Source organism: Ambystoma mexicanum, chromosome 3p (genome assembly GCF_040938575.1).
Source record: "Ambystoma mexicanum isolate Mex_15411 chromosome 3p, UKY_AmexF1_1, whole genome shotgun sequence".
NCBI lineage: Eukaryota > Metazoa > Chordata > Amphibia > Caudata > Ambystomatidae > Ambystoma > Ambystoma mexicanum.
In genome coordinates, this window is record NC_090925.1 from 665846863 (window position 1) to 665872428 (window position 25566).

Sequence of the window (25566 nt, forward strand, 5' to 3'; positions counted from 1 at the left end):
CACCTTAGAACACCTTAATGATAACCTTCCTTTGATGTAGTTCTGTAAGTGAAGGTGATAGGTTTTTAGTTCTGCAACTTAACCATAACGGACCTTTAACAAAGTTTTTTGTGAGTGAATTTCATAGGTTTTTAGCGGGGCACTGAACCTGAATGTTGCTCGTGCATAGTGTTTTCTGTGAAGTTGATAGCGTTTTGATACTGCAACAGAAGCATAAAGTCCCGTTAACAACGTTTTGTCATGGATTCCTTGGCTACCCTCATGACGAACTTGTGGAAAGCCCAAATTCCCCTGTGTATCTATTCAATTTTGCTACCCCTTCCCTTTCGTAACAGTGGTGGTGTATCTTAGAAAGTGAAGGTGTGCATGTGAAGGGTTGGTGAGTGTGTGAGTGGGTTTTCCTTGTGTGGTAACAAAGTGTGCTAACTGTGTACCACACATTACTGTCCAAGATGACTGCAGGTAAGTAATATGGAGGTTTCCTAAGGAGAGTGCACATGAGCAGCGTATGTGCAAGCACAATGCAGGTATCCGTAGGACTCCAATACTGGCAGAATGGCCGCATCTTTTGATGCACTTTGAATTACTTGTAGGAACGCACGTGTATCCGTTGCACAGCTATCTGCAAACGTTGGGAATCCCCTATGAGCTGGTAACACTGTCTCTATCGCCAGCCCTACAGATTCATACGGTATGCTACCGCAGTTGAAGTAGTCCCGTTGACTAAGAAAATTGCTGCACAAACCGACCAATGTATGGCAAAAGCATGCCAGATTAGGAATTAAATGGAAGTACAAAGGAACAGAGAGCAGGGCCGTGGCCTTACAGCAGTGCAGTGTGGTAATGTCACGGACAGCAATGTGCACATCTGCTGTGGCCAACAACAGGGACAGTCTGGTAGGGCAGCAAATCCATTAAACATCCATGCATCCCATATGCTGCACTACAGACCCTTACCTGGCAAAGGTCATTGCAGCCTGCAGAGGGAAGGTACTTGGAAGTGGTTGGGAAGGATTGGTCCAGGAGCATGGCAATGATTGTCACCTAGGTTAGTGAGGGTCACCCACCATTTCCCACTCTCTGCGCGCATCCCCCTATGCCACCCGTATAGGTGCCGCCCCTTCCGTAACAGCCCTTGCCTTCCATTCTTTCTGTGTCGTGTGGTACAAGAGCAAAATAAATGAGAATGACGTGGGAAAAGGAAAACACTTAAATAAAGGAACTTCCTTTCAGAGTTTAGCAATGGAATTGGCAATGACTGCAGGCAGGGTGCTGTGCAACGTATACACTCCAGATTGTGTGGTACATTTGAGCTTTGCCTGTGTGGGAAGCACTATGGGGGAAGTGGTTATAAAGGTTTGCCTTTAAAAAGAGGTTTGTTTGCCATGTTGCATTATGTGTTTAAGTGCGCAACACCTACTGCAGAAATTATGCTTGTACTTCTATGAAGGGCAGCAACTCTTTGTGGGTACGACATGGAAAATCGGAATGGCATGTACAGTAAGAAGAAGGATGTTTGTGGGAAAATGTCTTGGTGGTGTGGAGCGTCATATACCCATTGTGCAATTGCGACATTGCGACATGGCACAAAAAGGTACAAGTAGACTTCTTGACAACGTGGTGCGCTTTCTGCATTTCCAAACCAAATGAAAAATGACGCTGCTGAATCTTTGTCTGTGCCCTGCGATAACACAATATGTACCAGAACGGCATCCAGCGCATGACCTGGACAAGTGCCTCCTTCATCGCAACCGGCAATGAAACTCTGGTACCATGTTGTGAATTTGTCCGTGCACAATCACAAACTAAAATGTCGCCATGCTTGCGCCTCACCAAAGTCTGACAAATACAAACAGAAATGAGTCTCTTCATTACATGTAGGCCATAACAGTACAAATTCACATGATGGAATCCAAATTGCACAGCCACTGCTCAGTGGTTTCCATTCACTTTCACTCTCTGTATTCAGAACTCCCCCAAAACCCTTACGTTGTGGCTCGTGAAATACACAGCCAAAACGACACCTTCTGCATATTTTTTGGTCTTATTAAGTTATGTTTTGTTATGGTTTGAATACTCATATATGCACTATAGCCTACCTAGTTTAGGGACTGTCAGACATTTTAGCTGGTAACAAATAAGGCTTTGGTTTAAATTGCGGGAACACTAAATGCATTTTCCATTCATATTTTTAAATATATTAACATATTTAATATGCAGATTAACAAAAAACATGTGTTAAGATTTAGCGCTTAAAAAATATTAGTAATTGTTTGTGATTTTCAGTATATTATTTTTACTTGTAAATTTGCCCCATTGAAATGAATGATACACATTTAGGGGCTGATTACTGGAATTATTTGCACCGAAAACAAAGATTTGTGTTCCATTCTACCTGCAAATCCCTGTTTAACAAATGGGGATTTGCGGGCAGAATGGCACACACATCCCCGTTTTTTGGCGCAAATAATTCCATGAATCAGCCCCTTAGAATATTTGTTTTTTCATCCAAGATCAATGCTACTCAGTGCTCTAAAAATGTGTACCAGAATTGTGTTTTTAGAATTGAAACCTGTGTGCTGGAATGAAGAAATGATACCCCTAAAACACATGAGAGGTTAGGCTTAACGCTTAAGCGATGTTCTGCCATTCTGCCATCTCTTTGAACTGGCCTGGGCTACACACCCAGATTCAAACCTAATGAAAGGTTTTCTCTCTCATTCAGGGTGGTCTTGGAGGAGCTGCTGGAGGTCTTGTGGTAAGCGACATATTCATTTAATTGTATTATCCAAACTAAGTTGAATGCGTGGTTATGTTGTTTTATGCTAATCTTCAGAGGTAACCCTTAACAAGTGTTTCACGCAGTGAACCTGCATAATTGGCATCTCATGGCGCTATGCTAGTGATAACTGCAAACACCAGGACCATTTCATCTACCTCTTGGCAAAAGAGTATATTGTAAATTGGTCCTGACATAGAATTGGGTTTCGCTCACATTTATGAAATACGGCGGCAATGAACTCTCAAAGTGATTCGCTTTATTTTTTGATGTTTGGAAAGCAAATGATGAAGCAGATAGGCAGATAGCCAACGGACGGGTTGCCTTAAGAAGCTTCATTAAAATCATGTTTCAGGAGCGCTACTAACTTTGATGATATCTGACCTATCGGCATGAAAGGTTCTGAAGAAATCCACACTCATCGCTCGATTAATTTGAGAGGCTGTCACTTATCTGCTCAACAAGTCACTTCTCCATCACTGCCATAGAGACACTTTGTGGTGCAGAAAAAAAAGGTTGTACGAGAGCTCACACAGCTTGGACTATGATTAGGACTTGAGATCCTTTTTTTGTTGCTAGCATCTAAATCTATAACGTATTCCCCCAAGAGGCCACCAGAAAAAAAGTAGGATGTTTTGGATTGCAAGTGATCGCAAACCCACACAGTGGAATCAGTTGTTCCTTCATAGGTTCCAATTCATGGAATGTTTTTGCAGGAAGCATCAGGAGTTTGCAAACCATTCATGCGTGCAAAACCCCCTTTGTCGATTAATTGAATTGACTTTGCATGACTTTTCCGGGGCTTGCGTGGAATGCGTGCAGGTCCGGCACACCTCTGCGAGCAGTCGAGGGCCTTGCACGAGACTCCTCAGAGAGTGTGGGATGGGCTTGCGCAGAGAATTAAATAGGTGGCAGAACATGCAAAATACCCATAATTCACCCAGAATGAGGAAGGTGTAACGAGGGCGTGTCGTGGCTATGGCCTGCATGAGGAAATCGCACGCCCAGCACTGCGATGAACCAAGCGTATTCATGGATCTGAACGCACAACATCTTGTTGGGGGATTCAGCATGCAGATCTCCTGAGTAAACCACCACCTGACACCAGGTTGAAAGTCCCATGCACATAAGAATCACAGCACAGAGGTAAGGTCTGATTGGGAATTTAGGGGTGCTTGCACACAGTTGGATTGCCAATTGCAGTCAGCGGTATGTGTACGCAGTGTGGTGGGGTGCGGCCATAGTTTACGGGGTTTGCATGTAGATTTACCAGATATTTACCTGAATTACAGAAAATTGGACGCATGTTGTCAGCGTGCTGTTAACAGTTATGGGGACCCCACGCATTGCCGCCGGGATGCTGGTTTGATTGAGGGAGACCCCCCAGAGTATTCCCGGGGTATCATCTCGGGAGGATAGCTCAGCGGCAAAGTGCTTGCGTTGGAAGCATGACGACACAAAGAAAAACAGGTTTCATCCATGGTTCCAAGCTGAGAAACCTCTGGGTATTAAGCATGTTATAAATAGCCTATCATATCACATCATACATGAGTTTGCGACTGAGGAGTGCGCACAGGTTGCTATTAGTGGCTAGATCTGCTTTGCATGGGTTGTGTTGGGACGTTCTGGACACGACTAGCCCATAGGGTTACTTTGCAGGAAACATTCCATGAATATACAGAGTGATCACAAGAACTTCTGTGCAGGAACTCGCAAAGTCGAGCTCGCCGCATGAACTTTTTTGGATCTAAGCGCACTTTTCCGTGAATCGGGCACTAAGAATCCTAATGTTTTTCTCCACTGTAACTAAGTTTACAACGCACATTTTAAATACAATTGGTGATGAATGAGGACTTTGCAGGTGCCTAGAACATTTTCTGATCCCCGGAATGGCATTTTGCAATAACAAGGGATATGGATTTAGCATATTTTGGAAACAATCTATCAAGTCTGACCTTCAAATTTGTGGGCACTGTGATGCATGAACATAAGCATGAATGACTGGACAGTTAAAACACCTCTCCACTGCATTCCTATATGGTGAGTAGAAGTGTTACAAGAAGACTGTCAATATGAACAGGTATATTTCGGATTCAGTGCTGGCATCCTGACAGGTATGCACACTGCATTCGGCTTCAGAGCATGAAAACTGAGTGCGATGTTGCTCTAATTGAACAGATGGAAATTAACACTGTGTTGTTCTTAGGGCAATTGAGAGACTGATCCTGTCTGCAGTATTGGCTTGAGGCAAATAATCTTAGTGCACAGCTTGCCCTGAGATAGGGATATTTGGCATTAAATTGGTGGTCAATCTGCTGATTTTTTGTCAAAATACTTTACCATTGGGTTTACCACGGAATAACAAGTGGTTGGGACCTCATGGGGATTTTGGCAGATTTATCCTGAGCAGTAATGCTGAGCAGTAAATCTACGACTGTTTGGAGGGAAAGTGGAGGAAATACCACTGCAGTTTTCCTGGAGGTGGACCATCCACTCGACCTCCAAACTCGAAGTTTGGTATTGCGGTAAAAATGACAGTAATTCCATTACTGGCAAAGAAAGTGGCTTTAACGACATTACTGCCACTCTTTTACTGCACTTTATAACTTGTAATGAGGTATTCCATGGAACAGTGTCTGTATAACATTCTCACATGGCAATGCAGTTTGTGGTATTGTGTGTAGGGTCACTGTGCCCAGTCAAGGTCTCCTTGGATGCCATGCTCACAGCACATGGCTGCAGGCCACGTCCTGTTGGCACTGCACAGAGGCATGGCATCCAAAGCAACAAAGATGTTATCAATTATGTAGTTTATGCTATCTGTGATGTCACGTGAGAGCTCCTGATGAGTGCATGGTGGGGGACATGCTATGGTTTATGCTAATTCATTACTGTTTGATTTCATTTTGAGTTTGGTTGTGCTTCTTGACCATGAGACCCCTTAAATGGAATTTCTTTTTTATAGAGTTTTAAGAGGTGTTCTGTTAACTGTACCCTTGGGTCAACTTCAGGTCACGTACACCATAAATGCGATGCACCATATAAATAGGTGGGTGAAGGGGAGGTGGGAGGAGACATGTTGTCCCTTGTAGCTCATGGGTGAGTAGGAGCAGGAAGAGGCTTACTAGATTCTTAAGTTTATTTTGTAGGAAGCAGTTCTTCGTTCTTTCCTGAAGGTATGCATTTAGGATAGGCTAAGCATTCAGAGACTTGGAAAAAAAGGGCTCTGGAGTCTGGGGGCCTCATTTACAAAGAGGTTAGTGTGGCACAAAGTGACTTTGCGCCATAGAAGTACATTTTGCGCCACTCAAAAACCCAATTACGATTGACAGATCTGACTTTGCGTTGGCCCTTCCAACCTTGCACTGTGCAAGAGCGCTTTGCGGAACAAAGAGCGCAACACTGGGGAAGGGACAGCAGAAAGAACTAAATGGAACATGCAATATCCACATTCAAGGAGGAAAGTGCCTATCCGCTGTCAATGTTCCTGCTGACACCCATCAGGAATCCGTCCACCCCAGGTGAGGTGGGCACAGTGGAGCGCACATTCAGAATGCTCAAGTCACGCTTCCGCTCCCTTGACCACTTAGGTGGGGTATTGCTGTATGCACCGCATGTAGTATACAAAATCATCATGGCACATTGTGTCCTGCATAATATTGCCACATAATATTGCCACATGCCATGGTATTACAATGGAGATGCAGGAGGGTGTGTGCCCTCATCCACAGGCACAACCCATTCCCTTAGCAGGCCCATAGGCACAAGGACAGGACACATGCAAACTGATATTACGAAACCTACTTACATGTATCCCGAACCCTGTGGAACACACATAGTAATGCTACATGCTACATCCATGATGGCCTTTAATCATGCAATCTGGCTAAAGAGCTTGCCCATAACAACACCTGGAGAATGCATCTCTTGGATTGCCAAACGTTGTGTGCCCTAAAACACAAACGGTACAATGCTTCCCAATCAACATCCATCAGATGAAGTGCACAAACCACTGCCATAGTAATTTCAAGTGGAATTAAATGTTACCATTTCACAGCCCTAAAATGTCAGACATTGTGAAGCCAGGCCCTCGCACAATGTATCCATACCATGTGCCCTCCTGAGTGGCAATTATCAATTGCAGAAAAGGGCTCACATTACTGCCATCATGATGATGTGTCCCTCGGAACCATTGCTGCTTGTCCTGCCCACCTCCACTAACCACAGGTCAAAATGCCAAACATAGTGAGCCAGCCCCTGGCATAATGTCTCCATACATGTTCTCCCTTGTGTGGCATGCACCAAGTGCAAAAAAGGGGTCACCTGACTGCCATTGTGATGATGTGTTACTCTGTACCATTGTTGCTGGCCCTTGCCCTCTTTACACACAACTGCCTTGTACGTTCTCCTGCAATTAGGAAAATCAACACCTGCTCACCCACCCCTGTGATGCTGGAAATGCATTGGAGAGACAGGGCCTTCATGTCCTTGTCCTGTGCTCCTTTTATCATGTGTGTTCTGTGTTATTTTCTGCACATGAGTCCATGTGGGACTCCTGGCAGTGCAGCTCTTCCTCTTTTTGGTTGCGGTGAACAGACCCTTGGTATATGTCACCCATGGGTGGGGGTACAACCCTGTACCCCTAGTGTATGATATGATATAATATGATATGGCATTTATAACTCACCTATGCACAAGTCTTTCGAGGCACGACGAGGCAAGGGAGAGGGAACAGAGGGAAGACAGACAATGATCCTACTAGGCCAGGTTTCATTCAGATCGCGCAAGTGCATGGGAAGGAGGAAAGGAAAAAGTGCGTGGGAAAGGGAGAGGGCAAAGTGCAGTACATGGGATAGTAGAATAAATAAGATAAGTAAAACGGCCAGATGGTGGCAAGTGCAAGGTAAGATCAACATACATGCTGATGGGGGGACTGTAGGGATACAGAATAACAGTCGCCTGGTGTGGGGGTTGCCAGGGAGGCAGTGCAGGTGTTGCTGGGCCTGAGATCAGAACGGGTCGCCAGGTAACCAGTGCAGCTTCAATCAGGAATTCAGCAGGGGAGAGGGGGAGAGAATGCAGAAGCAAAGAGGAAGGGTTTGAGGTGCTTCTGGAACCGGAAATGGTTCTTCTCAAGTTTCAGGGAAGCAGGAAGGCTGTTCCAGAGGGAGGCCCCTGCTGAAACAAAGAGGAGATGGCTGGAAGGTTTAGAATTAATCTTAACCACTGGCAATGCTCTGGGCAAGCCTCCAGACCACCGTTCTTCGCCTGCCAAGCCATTACAGAAGGGAAAGACCATATGCAAATCAGGCCTGGCCCCACCCAAAAGGGGCAGTTCAGCCCAAACTGCTAGGCCACATCACTTGTGCACAAGACCACAAGCATCCCCAAACATGTTTCGCCCTTGTTGGGTCTCATCAGTGAGGAGTAGCTTGGGTCTCTAGGCCCAGAAAGCACGGGACCCACGTCTGGGCATACCCGTCCCACTCGGGGTGACATAGCAAAAACAAAGAGGTGATGGTTGGAAGGTTTAGAATTAATCTTAACCACTGGCAATGCTCTGGGCAACCCTCCAGACCACCGTTCTTCGCCTACCAAGCCATTACAGAAGGGAAAGACCATATGCAAATCAGGTCTGGCCCCACCCCAAAAGGGGCAGTCCAGCCCGAACTGCTAGGCCACATCCCTTCTGCACGAGACCACAAGCATCCCCAAACATGTTTCGCCCTTGTTAGAGACATCAGAGATGTGAGGAGAGAAGGAGAGTGTGGAGTTGAAGATGACCCCAAGGTTTTTAGCCTTGCAGGTGGGATCAGGAAGAGGACCTAGCGAGGCCAGCCAGAGAGCTGCAGGGAAGGAGGGAGTGGGTGTGCCAATGAGTAAAATCTCAGTCTTACTGGCATTGAGGCAACTGTGTGTGGCCCATAGATCAGGGTAGTGGCTTGTGGCAGCTCCATGCTGAATTTGACAGGTGCTCTGAGTATCCTCCATTTTGGGATACCCAGGCCCTGCCATTGGAATCAGTTGATTCCTGATAAGAGACAAGATGGCCCCTGTGGCCTCTTGCTTTCTATTGCCTGTTACCTTATTTTTCCAAAGTCCGGGAAAACCCTGACTATGTCCCTTACCCTGATTGTCTGCTGTTGGGTGGAAGTTCCATATATGGTACTGTGGTGAAGTTCAGGCCAGACAAGCTGGTGACTTCCCAGTGACTGTGTGTTGAGGGTACACCCTTGGGGTGGAACCTGGGTGAATGGAGTGTGTGACCAATATACATTTCATGTTATGGGTGTCTTCTGGTTTCTTGTGTATGGCACAATACATGAGATAGCCCTGCACAAAACTGGTATGAATGCAGTGTGGTGTGCTGAAAGGCTGGGTACTTACTGCAATTCACATTCCTTGTTGTGAGTGTCTGGATGGAGAAGAATGGCCTCTATGCACTGTGAGCCCGATTGGCTGTGTGCCTGCTGAATGCCCTTCTGAATGATTGGCTGCCTGAGCCTGTCTTAGCAGTGTGAATGAGAGACAGGACAGTATATCTGGGGACCTCCCACTGACTAGAATCATTCAGAAGCTGAAGTCGAAACTTCATGCTTAACCTTGAAGCCCAGCTTGAAGAAGAAGGCTTTGTTGCTGCTTTCCTTCGACACAATCCGAAAGCTGCCGTGTCTTCAAGAACTGATCCAAGAGAGGACATGGCTAGGAGATCTCTTCCCGAGCTACGAGGGAACATCGTGCACCAGCTAACCTTCACCAAGGCTCCCTCCAAATCAGTCCTCGAAAGGTTGCCGACCGGAGACAGGGACCACCGAGGAAACTGAAGCGAAGCACCCGGGCATTGAAGTCCATCCCCATTGACCGAGGTTTCAGAGGACCAATGTAACCCCACTGACCAGAGCCACAACGTTCTATTGCCTAAGACACTTTGAAATCAAGGACTCCCTTTCTCATCAACGTCGACCACTTTTTCCCCCCAGAGAAAGTCCAGATCGCTGACAAACCGAGGAGAATCCACGGTGGGTTTCCAGCCACCTGAAGTCCACAAAGACGCTGACGAAGATCTGAAAGCCAACCGTGGTCCAGTCCCGATCCTCAACGACAATGCCAGCACCCACCACCCATGGCTGGGCCTACGTTCTTCAGCAAGTACTCTTTGCAGCAACAAACCCCCGCCATCGTGGTGTATGGCACACCTCATTTACGCAGGATGTCCACAACCGATCATTGACAAGCACCAGAAAGGCCGAAGCTGCTGCCCCACCTTTTCTTGGAGGAATCTCAATGACCCGTGGCTCCTGCCTTAAAGGGAGTCCACTCAAGAGGGATCTGTCGACGACCCACTGAAGAATTCTGCTAAACCAGGTACAGTGGGGGAGTAGAACATTTTTAGAAGAAAATGAGACTCTGCTAAACAATATACGGACTCGGCTTGTCAATATACTTTATTTACAGGTTGCCCAGTAGGGGGGATCTGCACACAGAACTGTGTCTTTGGTAGGAACATCATATTCTGCCAGTTGTTTAACCCAACTTGTTTTCCTCCCATTTCTGGTGTTGGTTCACATTACTATTAGACTTGTATGTCATTGCAACTGTCTGCAGTTGGTGCATTTTAAATGAGTCAAGAGTCAACTGTGGTACCACATAGATATTGTACATATTTACACTATTAGTATTGCCAAAGCACAATGTCTGTTATTGTGTATGTATATATTCTGAATCTTATCTATATAAAGAACTGTGTTATCACTAACATAGAGTGTGGACATTCCTTTGTGGGGGATAGGGGACTACACTGTACTTAAGAATCAGCCCACATCACCTCCTGCAGGTTTAAGCCTTGGTTTCTCGTCCATTACTACCAATTAGGGTATCTTGGCTGGGGTGCTCTGTGCATCTACTCATATATAGAAGGCAGGAGTACAGATAACCCCCTCCAGTCTTTACAACCCCCTTCACATGAATGTCTCAGAGACCCTAAATATATCCTCTACACATCCATCAAAGAACTTTATTCGGCCATCAAAGTACATCCTACCATAACAAGAGAAACAATTAATTTACAATGACATTGCAGCCATTAGAAAAAAAGAAAAAACAGTGACTATTACTATGACCACCCGTATCCTGCTAATTGCAGTTTGGCTCAAAAAGTTAAATCATCTTTTTTCCCCAAGTCTATTAGAAGACCCTCAGTCGCTGACCTGCACTAGTTACCCATGATCCTTTATTTTATTGGCACAAGATAACACAGAATCATGAGGATTAGTTCCAGACGAGTAAAGGGTTCTTGGGATGGAGATAGGGACTGATTACACTAGCACTATTTATAGTCCTGCTGCAGCTCATACTTGTGTGCAAAATGCTATTAGCCACTCTTAGAACCCTGAATTCCATCTGCGCAAAGTCACAACTACTGTCACCCTCATGGTGCAATCTGGAGCAGTTCAATATTGCCCCCAGGGTTACGAAAAGGCAGCCCCTGAAGTGCGGAGCCAGTGCATGCATTTATTTATGAGTGTGCCCCTTTGTTCACGTTGTTTGGGGGAAAATGTGGGTACCTTATTTAAAAATACTGCGCCCCTCCTAAGCCCGGCATGTTCTTTGCTATTGGACATGCCCTCCCTGGTTTCTGATCTATGAACCCTACGGTGGGCAACATTGGGACCAGGGTTTCCTACTGTGTTAGGAGGTGTGCCATCCCAAGTTGCATTTGTTGTGTTTGCACTAACTATTTTGTTAGCTTGTTATGTTGTGGGCTGCTGAGCAGATTGCTTGTCTCAGATCCGTGACCTTAAAGTTTGTTCATGTGATTCACAGTTGGTGGGACCCTGGTACACTTTGTTGATCATGGCACTGTACGAAACAGTATTTTTTTCATTCTCGGGTGTGAGCATACTGTTGCTTATAGTGGTTGAGGGGCCTTTATTGATATGTTTTCCTGACTCTTCAGGTGGTTTGTAAAGCCATGTTGTGACTGTGAAAGCAGGAGGTGGCCCCCCATTGTTTCCCCTCCCCCTCTCCCTTAGGCTTCTGTCAGCACCAATAGCAGCCTCCTTACGTCTTTGATCTCAGATAATAATTGCTAGATTTACATCCAGGACCAGTGCGTTTCTCCTTGGCAGCTGGGACAGCAGTGGGCAGAATATATAGGCCAAGGGATTCAGGGGCCCTTGGGAGGGCAGGTTTAGACACGGGGGTACTCCCAGGGCACTTATCTGAAACATTCTTGTTCCAAGCAATACTAATAAGAGGGAGCATGACTTCTGGCACATCTACAACTTCAAGTTCCATAGATTACAGGGGTCTGTTTGGCTCTACAGGCGAGGCCAAGTACTTTGTTTCTTGGTTCAGACCCAAAGAGGTAAGAATCTCATAGTCCATACTGTTACTCCTTTGGCTTTTCTTGGTGGACATTCCCCCCCTCCTCTGAATGATATAAAGGTTGACTAGTAATGCAGGCTTGGCCTATACTTCCCAGCACTATTATCGGCCCTGGCTCTAATTCATGACTAATCAAGTCAGGTGTGGTTTGGGGGCTGTCTGCACTGATGGAAACAGGAAGGGTAGCTACGGACTTGTTTGGGAGCGGGTTCTCCGAGGCAGGAGATGTCTAAATCAAAATTATGCTGCTCACTCGACCTTAACCTAACAGTTGTAGATATCTAGGGTATTGGGCGGGCCCACATTTATTAGTACATTTGCTGATTGTTTAGCAGAGGGATTTAATTGAAATTCTCTAGCCAGGCCCCCAAACTAAAGATAACCACTCTGCTATCACTGCTGGTGTGATGTTTTTCTCTTGAGTTGGTGGCTGGGCCCCCAAAATATCCTGATTTGTCCCTCCTCACACCCTCAATGGTCCATCTCTCCATCTTCTCAAACTGCTATTCTGTCTCCTATCTTATCCCTCTCACTAAGTTGAGAAGGAAGAAGTGCATGACGGACATCCTGGTCTCCAAGCCAGGCCTCCCTATCACTGATAGATCCCTCAAGTGACCTATGGACCCCTCATATGGCCTCGTTTCGCTCTCCTTTCTCCTCCTCTCCCATTAATAGTGGCACTCAGTGGGATGCCCTCTTGGCCTCCTTCCACTCCTCCAAGATCATTATTAATGTCTATTTGAACAGCACTGTCTTGCTGCAAGCACTCAGCCCAATCTCCTCCTTTTTGATAGGCATCTCCCACGTCTTTTCAACTTCCTCCCTTTTCCTGCTGCACCTCATAGCACCTCTCAGGCTCCTCTGCCACCTCCTGTATCCACCTCTCCAGCACCTTCCTCTTTCTCTCTGGCCACTTTGCCACCTCCTCCTACCTCCGATGCCCACTCTCAGCCCCCTTTACCTCCTGCACTGAGTGTAACTCAAGACTCTACCCCCCCCAGGAAGTCTTTCCAATGTGGCAACCTGCTCCACATCACTACTCTTAACTCGCGCTCTGCTGTCAAACACTCCTCTGACATCTGCCACCTCCTCGAAGAATGTGATCTTGATGTTCTTGCTCTCACTGAGACATGTTTCACGGCCAGTTATGTCACAAGTTTTGACACTCCTCCCTGATGGCTAAAAGATCCTCTCTGAGACCAGAACCAAACGACCCAGAGGTAGAGTAACACTGATCTTTCCGGAGTGGAACCTTGCTTCTGTCATTCCTATGCAAGCCTACTCCTCTTTTGAATGCGTGGTCTGCAGGCTCTCTATCCCTCTCGGCCTCCCTCTAACTGTGACCACCATCTGCAGGCAACCTGGCCAGGTTACCCTACTCCTCTGAGAGTGGGCTGACCTCTCCTCTTCTTTCCTTGCCTTTACCTCTCAACTTCTCCTCAGAGACCCCAACATCCACCTGGATGCTTCGAATCCCTCCTCTGGGATCTTCTGCAACCTCAGCGACACTCTCTCTCTCCATTCTACCCTCTGGTCCGACACACTCTGCCAGATGTGATGCTGGAAATCCATCGGAGGGACAGGGCCTCTGTATCCTTGTCCTTTACTGCCTTTTAATGTGTGTTCTGTTGTGTTTTCTGTGCAGGAGTTCTGTCACAACCCTTGACCCGAACACCCACTGGCATGTCCACATGCCAGGTGGGGTCAAGAATCGGGGTTCCAATGGGGCCTCTGGAGCCTTACGCTACCTTCCAGGACTCTCTTGGAGTCAGACTTTGGCGCCAGGCTCATGTTCAGAATGGGAAACATCCTTGAAGGGACTACTTTTCTTTGGGGCCTGCAGCCAACATGGATGCACCAACACAGTCTAGTTCCTAGAACCAGACTGTGCAGTACAGTGTTCTGGGGTGTGGTAGCCTGGGACTACTTTACCTGGACTACATTTCTAGAAGGCTATTTAAACCACACCCAAGCTACAGAACATGCTTCGCGTTATTCTGCAGCCAGCTGCATGACGCTCACCATGTCCAGTGTCCTGATACTGACAATCATTGAAACAACAGACCAGCAGAGGAGACAAAGAACATAATTATTAGACTCTTACTTACCTGCAAATTCCATCCCACCTCTGCCCGACGCTCGTCCATGCTTCTTCTGCTTGAAGCCATCCATCCAGCCATCAGCATCTTCGGGACACCGCGAATGCATCGGAACGAAGCAACATGAAGGGAGAGAGAGAAAGACATTGTTAGAACAGGTTACTTACGGCGTAAGCCTGAGTCATCACGAGAACCTCACCTGGTTGGGCATCTCTAGGCCGGCATCATTCCGGAACACCTTGCACACCAGAGAAGACCATTGCGACCTGAAAAGGAAGAAAGAGTACAGTTTAGCAAGTGAAAGACAAAACAGCACTGCACTACCAAATCGTAGTGCGCTTCTTGCGCCCTCCATTCCGGCAGGAGCTCAACCCAAGCAGCACGACACGCCGAACCTCCGCTCACCTAAGTGGGCAAAGAAAAGACATTAACCACAAAGAAAGGAAGGCAAGTACAGTAACATATAAAGACTGCTGCAATAAGGCCTACCTTTAAAGACACTTGAATGGGCTCGCACCAGTGAAGTAACTCGGTCGCTCAAGACCGCAGAAGACTACGCACCCCTACAAAGAAGGCAGGCTGGAGAGCGCTCTAGATATCACAACAAGGTGAGGAGAGGGCCATCGAGTCGAACCCAGGGCAGTTGGGAGAAGACTGTACCTGATCTTAAACCAGGTCCTCTTGTGCTTTCAGGCCCAACTTCCATCGAACGTACCACCCGGGATCAGGAAGGGGTCCAGGGCACGAATCAAGCAACCAGGGCTGAGTGGCATCCCTGTGGATACCAGGTGAGCACAACAAGTTCATGTGGGACTCCTGGCATTGCAGCTCTCTTTTTTTTTTTTTTTGGTGTACAGACCCATGGGATACCCTTATGGCACCCATGGGTGGGGGTACAACCCTGTGCCCCTAGTGTATGTTTTTGGGCACCTATGTGTGGCCCACAGAGCCGGGTGAATGCTGAATTTGACAAGTGCTCTGAGTATCCTCCATCTTGGGATACTCAGGCCCTGCCATTGGAATCACTTGATTCCTGATGGAAAACAAGATGGCCCCTGTGGCCTCTTACTTTCTATTGCCGTTACCTTGTTTTTCCAAAGTCCTGGGAAGCCCTGACTCTGTCCCTTCCCCCTGACTGGCTGTTGGGTGGAAGTTCCATATATGGTGTTGTTGTGAAGTCCAGTCCAGACTGGCTGGAGCCTTCCCAGTGACTGTATGTTGTGGGTACACCCTGTGGGTGGGACCTGGGTGAATGGAGTGTGTGACCAATATGCACCTCTTGTTGTGGCTGTCTGGTTTCTGTTATGAGAGATAAAGACTGAGAAAGCCCTGCCCGAAACTGGCCTGAATGCAGTGTGTAGTGTTGAATGGCTGGGTACTTGTCCCAATCAACATTCCTTGTTGTGAGTGCCTGAGAGGGAGGAGGATGGCCTGAATGCACTGTGTGCCTGATTGGCTGACTGACTGCATGAATGCCCTTCTGTATGCTTGGCTGCTGAGAGTGACCCGGCAGTGTGGATGAGAGACAGGATAGTATATCTGGGGACCTCTCACCACTGGAAATTGTTCAGAAGCTGTGTCTACACTTGAAGAGTAACTGGAACTGCTAATCCTTGATGCCCAGCTGGAAGAAGAAGACTTGCTGTTGCATTTGCTTTGACCTGATCTGAAAGCTGCCAAATTTGTCGAAGACTGATCCCAGAGAGGTCCTGGTAAGGCACCCTCTTCCCGTGCTCCGAGGGACCATCGAGCTCCGCTAACCTTTGCCAAAGCTCCCTGGAAGTCAGACCCTCGAAAGGCTGCCGACCCGAGATGGGACCGCTGAGGAGAACGAAGCAAAGCACCCGGACTTCGCCGCTGTCGAAGTCTATTGCCGGCGACCAGGGTTCGCAGGTTTGTGTAACTGCTGGAGGCCCGAAAGTTGTGTTGCCCAGCCGTGGGGACCACTTGACGGCGTGCCGCTGACGACCGGAGCAGCCCGCTCCTTTGCCTAAGAACATTTGAATCGAAGGACTCCCTTGTCCGCAACGTCGACCAGTTTGTCCCACTGGAGAAAGTCAAGGACGACCAACGCGCTGAGGAGAATCCGCCGGTGGGTTTCCTGCCACCTGAAGGTCACAAAGACTTCGATGACTCAAAACCCTTGTTGGTCCACAGTTCTTCTGAAACTCTTTGCGTTCCTGAACAATCAATCGCCGAGGTGCCCCGCACACCTCATCCTCGCAGGACATCGTTGACGAGCACCACCTGGATCGATGTCGTGGTCTCGGCACCCTTGAACTTCTCATCGACACCGTCGATACCAAGTTCACCCTCTTGCCGCCTCTCGACGATCCGTGGCTCCTGCTTTAAAGGGAGTCAATCAAGAAGGATCCTTCGACGTGTCTTCGAAGAACTCTAATCCACCAGGTACATTGGGGGGGGTAAAACATTATAGGAGGAAATAAGACTATTGAACAATATATGGACCGGGCTTGTGCTATATATCTTTATTTTACAGGTTGCCCAGGTGGGGCGATCTCCACACAGAACTGCGTCTATCATTAGCGGCCAGTATTCTGCCTATTGTTTCAACCATTGTGCGTTCCTTCCTATCTCTATTGAGGTTCCCTTGTTATTGATCTATGTGACATTTTAACCGTACAGTTGATGCACTTTAATGAGATTTGATAACATTGGTGGTACCACTTTAGAAATGTATATACTTATCATTGTTGATTTCCGAGTACAAAGTGTGTTATTGTGATTGTGTATATACCTTTGAATATTAATTATATAAAGACTGTGTTTTCAGTAATACAGTGTGTGGACATTCTTTTGTGGGGGTTCGGGGACTACACTGTACTTAAGAACCAGCCTGCATCACCTCCTGATAAGCTAGGCCTTGATTGCTTGTCCATTGCTACCACAATAGAGAATCTTGGCTGGGGTCCTCTGTGCCTCTCCTCTACCATATAGAGAGCGGAAGTACAGGCACCACCAGCAGTATCTTTACAGCAGGCAACCATCAAGTGTCACCCCTTCATCTTCGGGTCCTGGAGAGGGTTAACAAAGCCATCCATGCCCATGTCCTTGACCCGCAGGCATGGATCTAACCTGCTGGTGAGTACCCACTAGGTGAACTATTCCACAGAGTTTCTGTGTCCTGCATTGGTATGGATGATTTGAGCAAGTCTGTTCTTTTCACAGCATGTGTGTTGCACAATTCTCAACTGGCATGTAGCCTCATGCTGATGCTGGGAGTAGGTGATGGATGACAGATATCTGTGAAGTGGCCAGGTGTTGTGATGAGCTCTGTCAGATCTTAGTGACAAATTATACTTGTGTGCATGCAGTGTGAGATGCTGACGTCAAAGTCACAGACAGGCACAGTTTCCAGATTGAGATGTTGCGAGAATGTGAGGTATATTTATGGATACCTCCTCTATGGGTTGTCCAATTGCGTATGACTGCATCATCCCCACGTAGCAGCATACACATGGCAATTTAGTGAATTTGACTGGGGTGACATTGCGATCTGTCAGGCAATTGTATGAGGATCCATACATGGTATATCATCATGGCATTTGTTGGGGTTGGTTGCGACTGCCTTCCTGCTTGATCCTCTGCAACAGGTCCATGTATGTGATGCATGCTTTCATGTTGTACTGTCAGGGGTGCATGTTGCTAGATGTGCTTGGATGGAGATGTGCCTATGGTGCCACAGACATTTGTGGTCAGGTGCCCTTCCCATCGCCCTGCACGCAGGATGTACTTTTGTCATTGCAATTTGGTGTTTAGATGTGAAATGAGTTGTTACCTTGTGTATGTGTCCACTCATCAATGTGCTGGGTTCACATGTGCATGTCTCATCATTGTGACTTTTCCTTTTGCTTTAACTTGTGTGAATGTATTCATTCTGATTTCAGGGCATGAGTCGGTTTGTGAGAGGCAGTTGCTTGGTGACTCGTGCTGACTCATGCTGACCGCAAGCTACAGTTACTATTGTGTAGACAACATATATATGGGCACTGTTGATTGATGGCTATGTTCTTTGTTCTCGTTTCCACCATTTCTTTGGCTGGGGAAAGGGTACAAGCTGTGCTGTGAGCTGAAACCCAGGGACAAGGCCTCCAGACCCAGTCGCAGACCCCCACCACACCCATTTGTTTCCACCTCTTCTGAGGTTGATGTGGCTGGGGGAGCATCCCATACATCGGGCAATGCTGCTGAGGGTGAGTCCCATGCTTCCATCACTGTGGTGGACATATTGACAGCAATGAGACAGGGTGATGGTGACGTTGCCACACAGGGGCCCCAAACCATGGAGACCTCATTGTAGGTATCTGGGTTGAGGGAGAAGGATGAGGAGGAGGAGGAGGAGGAGTACATTGCAGGCCTGCCCACAGTGTCACGTTGGGGGTAACGAGTGGTGTGTGCAGGCTGCACATCTGGCCCTGAGACAGGAGAATGTTCAGTCAGGGCCATTTCAGGTCTGCCCACTGTGTCAGGTGAGGGTACCAAGGCGTGTGTGCAGGCTGCACACCTGGCCCGGAGACAGGAGGATGTGCGGTCCACACTGGAGGGTTCAGCACAACCTCTTCTCCCAGGGCTATCTGCTGGAGTACTACCCACCTTCACCGATGCCTCCACCCAGACAGAGGCTGCACTTCCAGTGATGCTATACTAGTATCTTGTGAGCTGCTTGTAGAGTATCACATGCAGATGGGCTGCCCGTTCTCACAATTAGCAGCAGCACTTCTTTCCGGTGGTCCTTTTGGAAAGGCCACTACAATGACTCCCTCCTCCTCCTCCTGCTCCTCCTCCTCATTTGTGCCCCAGTCACCATCCACTGAGGCCTCCATGCCAGCTATCACCTCCTGTGCACCTGTCCCACCATCGCCCAGTCTGCATGTGCCTGCGTCCATGTTGGAGGTGGAAGTCCATTCAATGTCAGATGAGGTGGTCACTGAGCCTGCCCAGGAGCCTACAGGGGATCAGGCTATGGAGGAACACCATCAGGTCAGAGGGCATAACAGCACAGCAGACACAATGCAAGAAAGCAGGAGATGTTGCTTGTGAGGAGGAAAATACTGGAGGGCATTGCTAGTAGGAGGAGGGAAGCAGTAACACACATGGGGCGAGTGAAGCAGGAGGCAGAATGGCACACACAGTCTCTGGTGTCAGACCAGATTCACTTTATGAGGCAGCAGAAAGAGGAGAGGCCGCAGACATGTGATGCAGCAATATCCAGGGCCAGGGTCGAGGTGGAAGAGATGTTGGTGCGGGTACAGGCTGCCATCCTGGGGGAGTCTTGCAGGGTACTGAAGGAGATAGAATCTTGGATGAGGGAAGCCCTGCAAGCCCTCCAGGAAACAACAGGTGTCCGCCTGCAAGCGGCAGAGGTGTCTGTGGGAATCAGCCGTGGCTGAGGCATTGTCGGAGATCACAATGGACTAGCTCGCTGACTCATTTACATAGTTCATTAATTGTAGGTTTTTTTTTTTTTTTTAATTTATTTTTTCAAGGGCAATTATTCCCCTCCCCTTTTTGTACATAGTTTTTACTCAATGCATTTTAATTTCATGATTCAATCACACCACTTGCTGTCTCTGTATCCATTTGCACCTTTGGTTTGGGCATGTTTTCCAAGTGAGTATGTTCTATGGCTGTCCTGTGGGCTTCGTTGCACACTCTTCGGGTCATGTTGTTACTGTGCTGTTTGCTGCGTGACATTTGTGCATGCTTCATGTGTGTGCTGTTTAATATGTTGCATCCATGTTGGATGAATATATGTGGTCTATTGTAGATGTGGGGCGGTGACTTGTTTTGGGAGTAACATGTTTCATATCTTTGTCATGCACATCTCTTGCTTGCCTACTTCCGTACTTTGCATCACAGGCATGTTGGCCAATTGTGTACTTAGCGTGCGTTATGTGTAATACATGTTTGCTGTTGTTGACATGTTTTGTTTATATGTTCATTGATGTTGGGTAATGTTATTGGTTGTTTGTGTTTGCCATGGTCACATTATTTTGACTGACTTTGAAATGTGTTTTACATGTTGGGGAGGGACCATCAGATGGCTGGATGTGGCAAGTGCTGGTTGTCTGATACCATTCCTTGTGCAGGGGTACTGCATGTTTGGTGTTGTATCAGTGTTGCTTGAATTCGTTTTTGATTCTGTGTCTAATGGTGTGAATGTGCAGACGCATGTGTTAATGAGTGAGATGTTTCATGATGGTGTTTGTGGTCTCTCATTGGGAATGGGTACCCATTTCTTCATGTCTGGCCAGATGTTCCACTTGGTTTGAATGTTTGTGGTATGTCGTGCCAGCTCATTCACTTCCATGCATTCACTGCATAGGTTTCAGTTTATTGTATGTTATGTTCTGTTCCGGTCCACTGATGTCACTTGATAGTCAATGTGGATGTGCTCACACTTCATTCACAGGTATGACTTATTGGCATTGGGGATGTTGAGAAGGGATGTGACACCAATCTGCATCACTGGTTACACATATCACATGTCTGCTATGTCACATGTACATCAAGGAGCCAAAGTTAGCTGCCGTAACAATAAGGATAGGTGTTGCTGTACAGCTGAGTGTGATCCAATGGGAAGCCATGGAAGAGGTGAACATCCTGGATGCAATGGCACTGCTCCCAGGTGTTCACATTGGAGGTGGATGTCCACCATGTGTACTTCGTAGTGGACACAGGACAGAGAAGTTGAGGAAGGTTGATGATGGTGGTGCTGTCTTGAGATAGGGGGGTGGTGTACAGAACAGAGTGCTACTGGTATGTGGGAGGATTTATGGGTGCTACCTTTAGTCATGGGGTTGGTGCACAGATCCGTTGGGGTACTGGGAGGAGAGTGGAATTGTGGATGCTGCCATGAGTTAGGTGGTTGGTGCTCAGATATGTGGGCCGACTGGGATGAGGGTTTACTTGTGGGTGCTATCTTGATTTAGGGTGCTGGGGAGCAGTTTAGTGCAGTTACATTGTTTGTTCCCTTAAGTTAGGGGTCTGGGACACAGTTTAGTGGGGATGCTAGGATGAAGACTTGTCATTCGCAAAAAGGAGTGGGAGCAATGGGTATTGCTGGTAAGTAAACCTCAATTACTTTTTTCCATGTGTCCAGCGCAAAGGTTGTTTGACACTGCTGTGTTGTGTTTGTTATTGGGGCATGTTGGAATGTTCTGGGCGCTACTGATTTTTCTTTGTGCTGCAGGTGTCTGCACACATTTGATTCCAAAAAATCGTCTCCCAGCGCTATACTTTTCATCTGTGCAATGTTCTTTCTCACGTGAACCCCTTTGCACAGACTTAGAGCTTTTTTTATGAATCTGGTCCTGGGGCTCTTCATTTTCAGTGTCCTACCTCCATCCTGGTGGCTTCTGAACATGGCCTGTTAGATTTCAATGATGAAATTAGATCATATTTATCAGCTGAGGGTAGAAATGATGGAATGCTGATTTTATCCGGTACATGGAGCCTTGCCTGCATAGTGCACAATGTTCCACAGGGAGCCAAGAGCGTAGTAGAGAAACAATGGTAAGGGCACAATACACTTGGGTGGATAGGGGGTCATGCACAATCAGTCAACTTGCATAAGGAGGCAGATGTTGAAGAGCCTACTTAATTCAAGTGTCCAAACTGACAGCCAGGTCCTCTCTCCCTTCATTCCTTATCAGATAGCATGGAACTTTGCCATTTCCATTTGCCTTGGTTATTTATAGAGGATGGGTTGGATTTACTAAAACGATTTCGAACAGGGAACATCCTATTGAAAAATGCTTTGTAAATCAGACCTTCAGCCTATTTACTGAGGATCATTAACCCTTTGATGCTGGGAAGTGTGCGTAGGCACGCCTCAGCCCATGCTGAGATTCTGGATGTGGAATTCCAATATTAAGCGGCTGATTTATAAAGAGTTTTTGAGTGGGACATTTCCATTTAAAAAATGCTTTTGTAAATCAGGCCCCAAGTTTCCAGATGGTGAACGTACATATTTGGCACTAGAGACGTTTCCTGTAATTCCATTTGCAATTGCCATCACAGGAAAAAAGAACGGAAAGGGAATTTACATGTGTGCATCACTTAGTGGTCCAAGAAGAAGTTAAAAGGTGGAAGGTGGATAATATCCACCGGACATGACGTAGGGGATGTGAGGAATCTCACTTAGTTTGCATACTGTTATCCCAGGCGATGAGTAAGACACGTGGATGCAGTAAAAACATGCAATGTGTGCCTGCAGGCGCCTCCACAACACTGGTACCAGGTAAATGTTTTCTACACGTACTGTCCCCACACACATTAAGAAGAACGATGCCTTTGTGTTTGCTAAATACTAGCATATTGCTGCAATGATGCAGAGCGTCCGAAGTTACTGCATCCATTTAAGAGAATTTTAAGATCGGAGTCCATTATCCCCGAACAGCACTACCAATGCCATTGCCAGGACGGCATGACCACAATGAAAGTACGTATACCCGTCACAATGCCCAACAACTCTGAGTGTAGTAAAGGGCATTTGATTGATTGTCCAGGAACTGGAATTTCCTCTAGGTTATAACAATGAACTGGACCAATAGGTCTAGGATGACAATATACTCTTAATTCATCCTTTACTCACAATATGAATATATTTACATAAATTAGGCTATATGCAGCAGGAGAATAAGTTGAAAAGCTCATGAATGAACTTGTGTAATAGAAACAGTTACCGGAGCCTCTACAAAATAAACAAGTGCAAGAGACTCACGCATCTATGTGGACCAAGATTCACCTGGATGGCATAGAATAAAAAATCCATCAAGCTTGTAAGTATCTAACTACAGTAAGGAGGCTAGTCAGTAGGACACCACAGCTCCTGCTTGACATGAGACACGATCAACTGACCAATGAGGCTCTGGATAACAGCTTAAAAAGGAGCTTCAGGATAAAACGGGTTGTTGGCACACAAGAGCCAAAGAAAAAAAAGTTCTCTCAACTGACAGAGCCTATATGGGACATCACCCAGAATGTCTGTACTCCCCCCAGCAACTATGTAGTGGAGATGGTGGTGCTCACCCTTTCCATTTGTTGAAGCAAGACATATTGACTACATTGTTTCAGTCCTGATGAAGGTTGGATCAACACAAGGGCAAGAGGTGTTATGCCCTGCATGACCGACCGAAACACGTGTCGACTTGTATATCTTCTGTAGCATACACAGATGGGCACTCATGTACACAGGAAAGGGTGCAAGAACACTGTGTTAATCAAACTGTGCTAGATGGTGATACTGATGATGACACCATGCATTGATGGAGTTAGAGAGATTCTTGGTATGAATGTATGAGTGTGTGTAACTGTTAAGATGGGTATCACATGAGTGAAGCGTACCTGAAGACTTGGAAGAAGATCTTGACGTGGCTGCCAGACTGACGACTTTCTTGCGATGAGCGAATGACGCGAGGAACCGGCCTCTCCGCCACCCAAGGTTGAAACAAGGTGGAAGATGCACCGACTCCCAACGCCACGGGACGCACTCTCCTGATTTGCGTGGCGTCAGGACAGTGCAAGTACTGACAGGAGAGGCAGATGTCGAATGTCCATAGACTGTGAGGTCCGAAGTTGGTGGTAGAGCCGGACAACCGCAACCACTGGAGAAACAAGGACGGCAGGCAGGTGGAAGGTCTGACTGGAAGCAGCTGGGAGACTCAAAACCCCAAAGGAAACAGGTGACAGCTCAGGCAGAGTGTGGGAACCAGACCCAAGAACTGAACAACGAAACCAAACCCCAGGTACCGGACTGGGAGATAATCCAGGAGCAGGACTGGGAAACCAACCCAGGAGCAGGACTGGGAAACCAACCCAGGAGCAGGACTGGGAAACCAACCCAGGAACAGGACTGGGAAACCAACCCAGGAACAGGACTGGGAAACCAACCCAGGAACAGAACTGGGAAACCATCCCAGAAACTGGACTGGGAAACCAACCCAGGAACAGGACTGGGAACCCAACCCAGAAGCAGGACTGGGAAAGGACAGAGAAGGGGGAACCAGGGGGAAAACAAAAGGTAGAACCCTGGGACCCAAAAGGGACACCAAGACCCCAAGGGGAGAAGGACCAAATCCACTGCTGGGGCAGGAACCCAAGAAGGGATTCAGGCAGGAGCGGGAGACTGAGCAAGGCCGGAACAGGTAGGCAGCAAAACAAGCGAAAAACACAATCAGGGCAAAACCGCGTTGAGACGCGACTTGCCCCTGATTGAGGCTCGTTTTATAGGATGGCCGGCACCCGAGAGGCTTGAAATGCAAGCCGTCTCGTTACTGGGTGCCGGCACATCCAAAGCGAGGCTCGGAACGCAAGCTCTCGCCGTGGAGAGGGCCCAATCTACTGCGCATGTGCAGAATCGAGCGCGCATGCGCACAGGACTCCCGACGGGAACCCCAGAAGCTCTCCCCATGGCGGATCCCCGCAGGCAAAAGCGCGGGTAGATCCGCAAAGAGGGAGGAGAGCGAGTAGGTGCAGAGGACCCCGGTCTCCAGGTAAGTGGCGTGACAGTAACTGATGGGGTCAAAGATTGTGAGCATTTTTAGATATGAAAATTGACTGGTGTAATTTATGTAATGAAAGAAAATTATTTTGTGAGTAAAGAATAATTTAAGAGAATATTGTCATCCTCGATCTATTGGTCCAGTTTGTTGTCATTACTGTTTATTCTCACCTGGAGGATCATTGACTATTTTCAGGTACCTTTTATTTCTGAAACTTCCCGCTAGGTGACACCCGCCTGAGGAGGGTACAAAGAGATAGCCATGCAATGAGATGGGTGGGCAGCTCAGGCTCACTCACCAGAGTGCTTTATAACCCAGCTTATCGAGTATATGTGTACTGGCACTGTGCTTCCTGCGTCTTTCTCTGGAGTTTTCTTTTCTTTAAATGCTCTGTCTCTTTCTCCTGCAGGGCGGGATTCTTAATACAGTCGGTGGACTTTTGGTAAGGCTGCCTCTGATGTCAACATGCCTTTTTACAAATGATTGCTTCTAATGTAGGGAACCCGGCGGCGATTGACAAGAGAAGGCAGTTTTAGTGGTTAAGTACATTTTGATGACGAGTTACAGAAACAGTGATAGCTAAATGGAAATGAGCATCGTTCCACACGAGGAATCATTGGATTTTTCATTGCATGTATACATGGAAAAAATCAACTCATATGTAAATAGAAATTCATGGAAGGAAACCGTTTACTGATTCTGTATGAACACAACTAGTAATATTGTGCATGTGCTGAGAGAATGCCATTATCAGACCATGCCCCAATGCGATTGG

At 47.2% G+C, this 25566-nt stretch overlaps 1 protein-coding gene across 1 annotated transcript in view; it reads left to right on the top strand.

Moving 5' to 3' along the window:
* LOC138579584 (keratin, type I cytoskeletal 9-like) overlaps window positions 1–25566 on the top strand; it is a 117121-nt gene that overhangs the window by 28403 nt on the left and 63152 nt on the right. The window contains exons 10-11 of the mRNA XM_069649855.1: window positions 2726–2758; window positions 25201–25233. Coding sequence (XP_069505956.1) covers window positions 2726–2758; window positions 25201–25233 — 66 coding nt within the window. The remainder of the gene's footprint in view (window positions 1–2725; window positions 2759–25200; window positions 25234–25566) is intronic.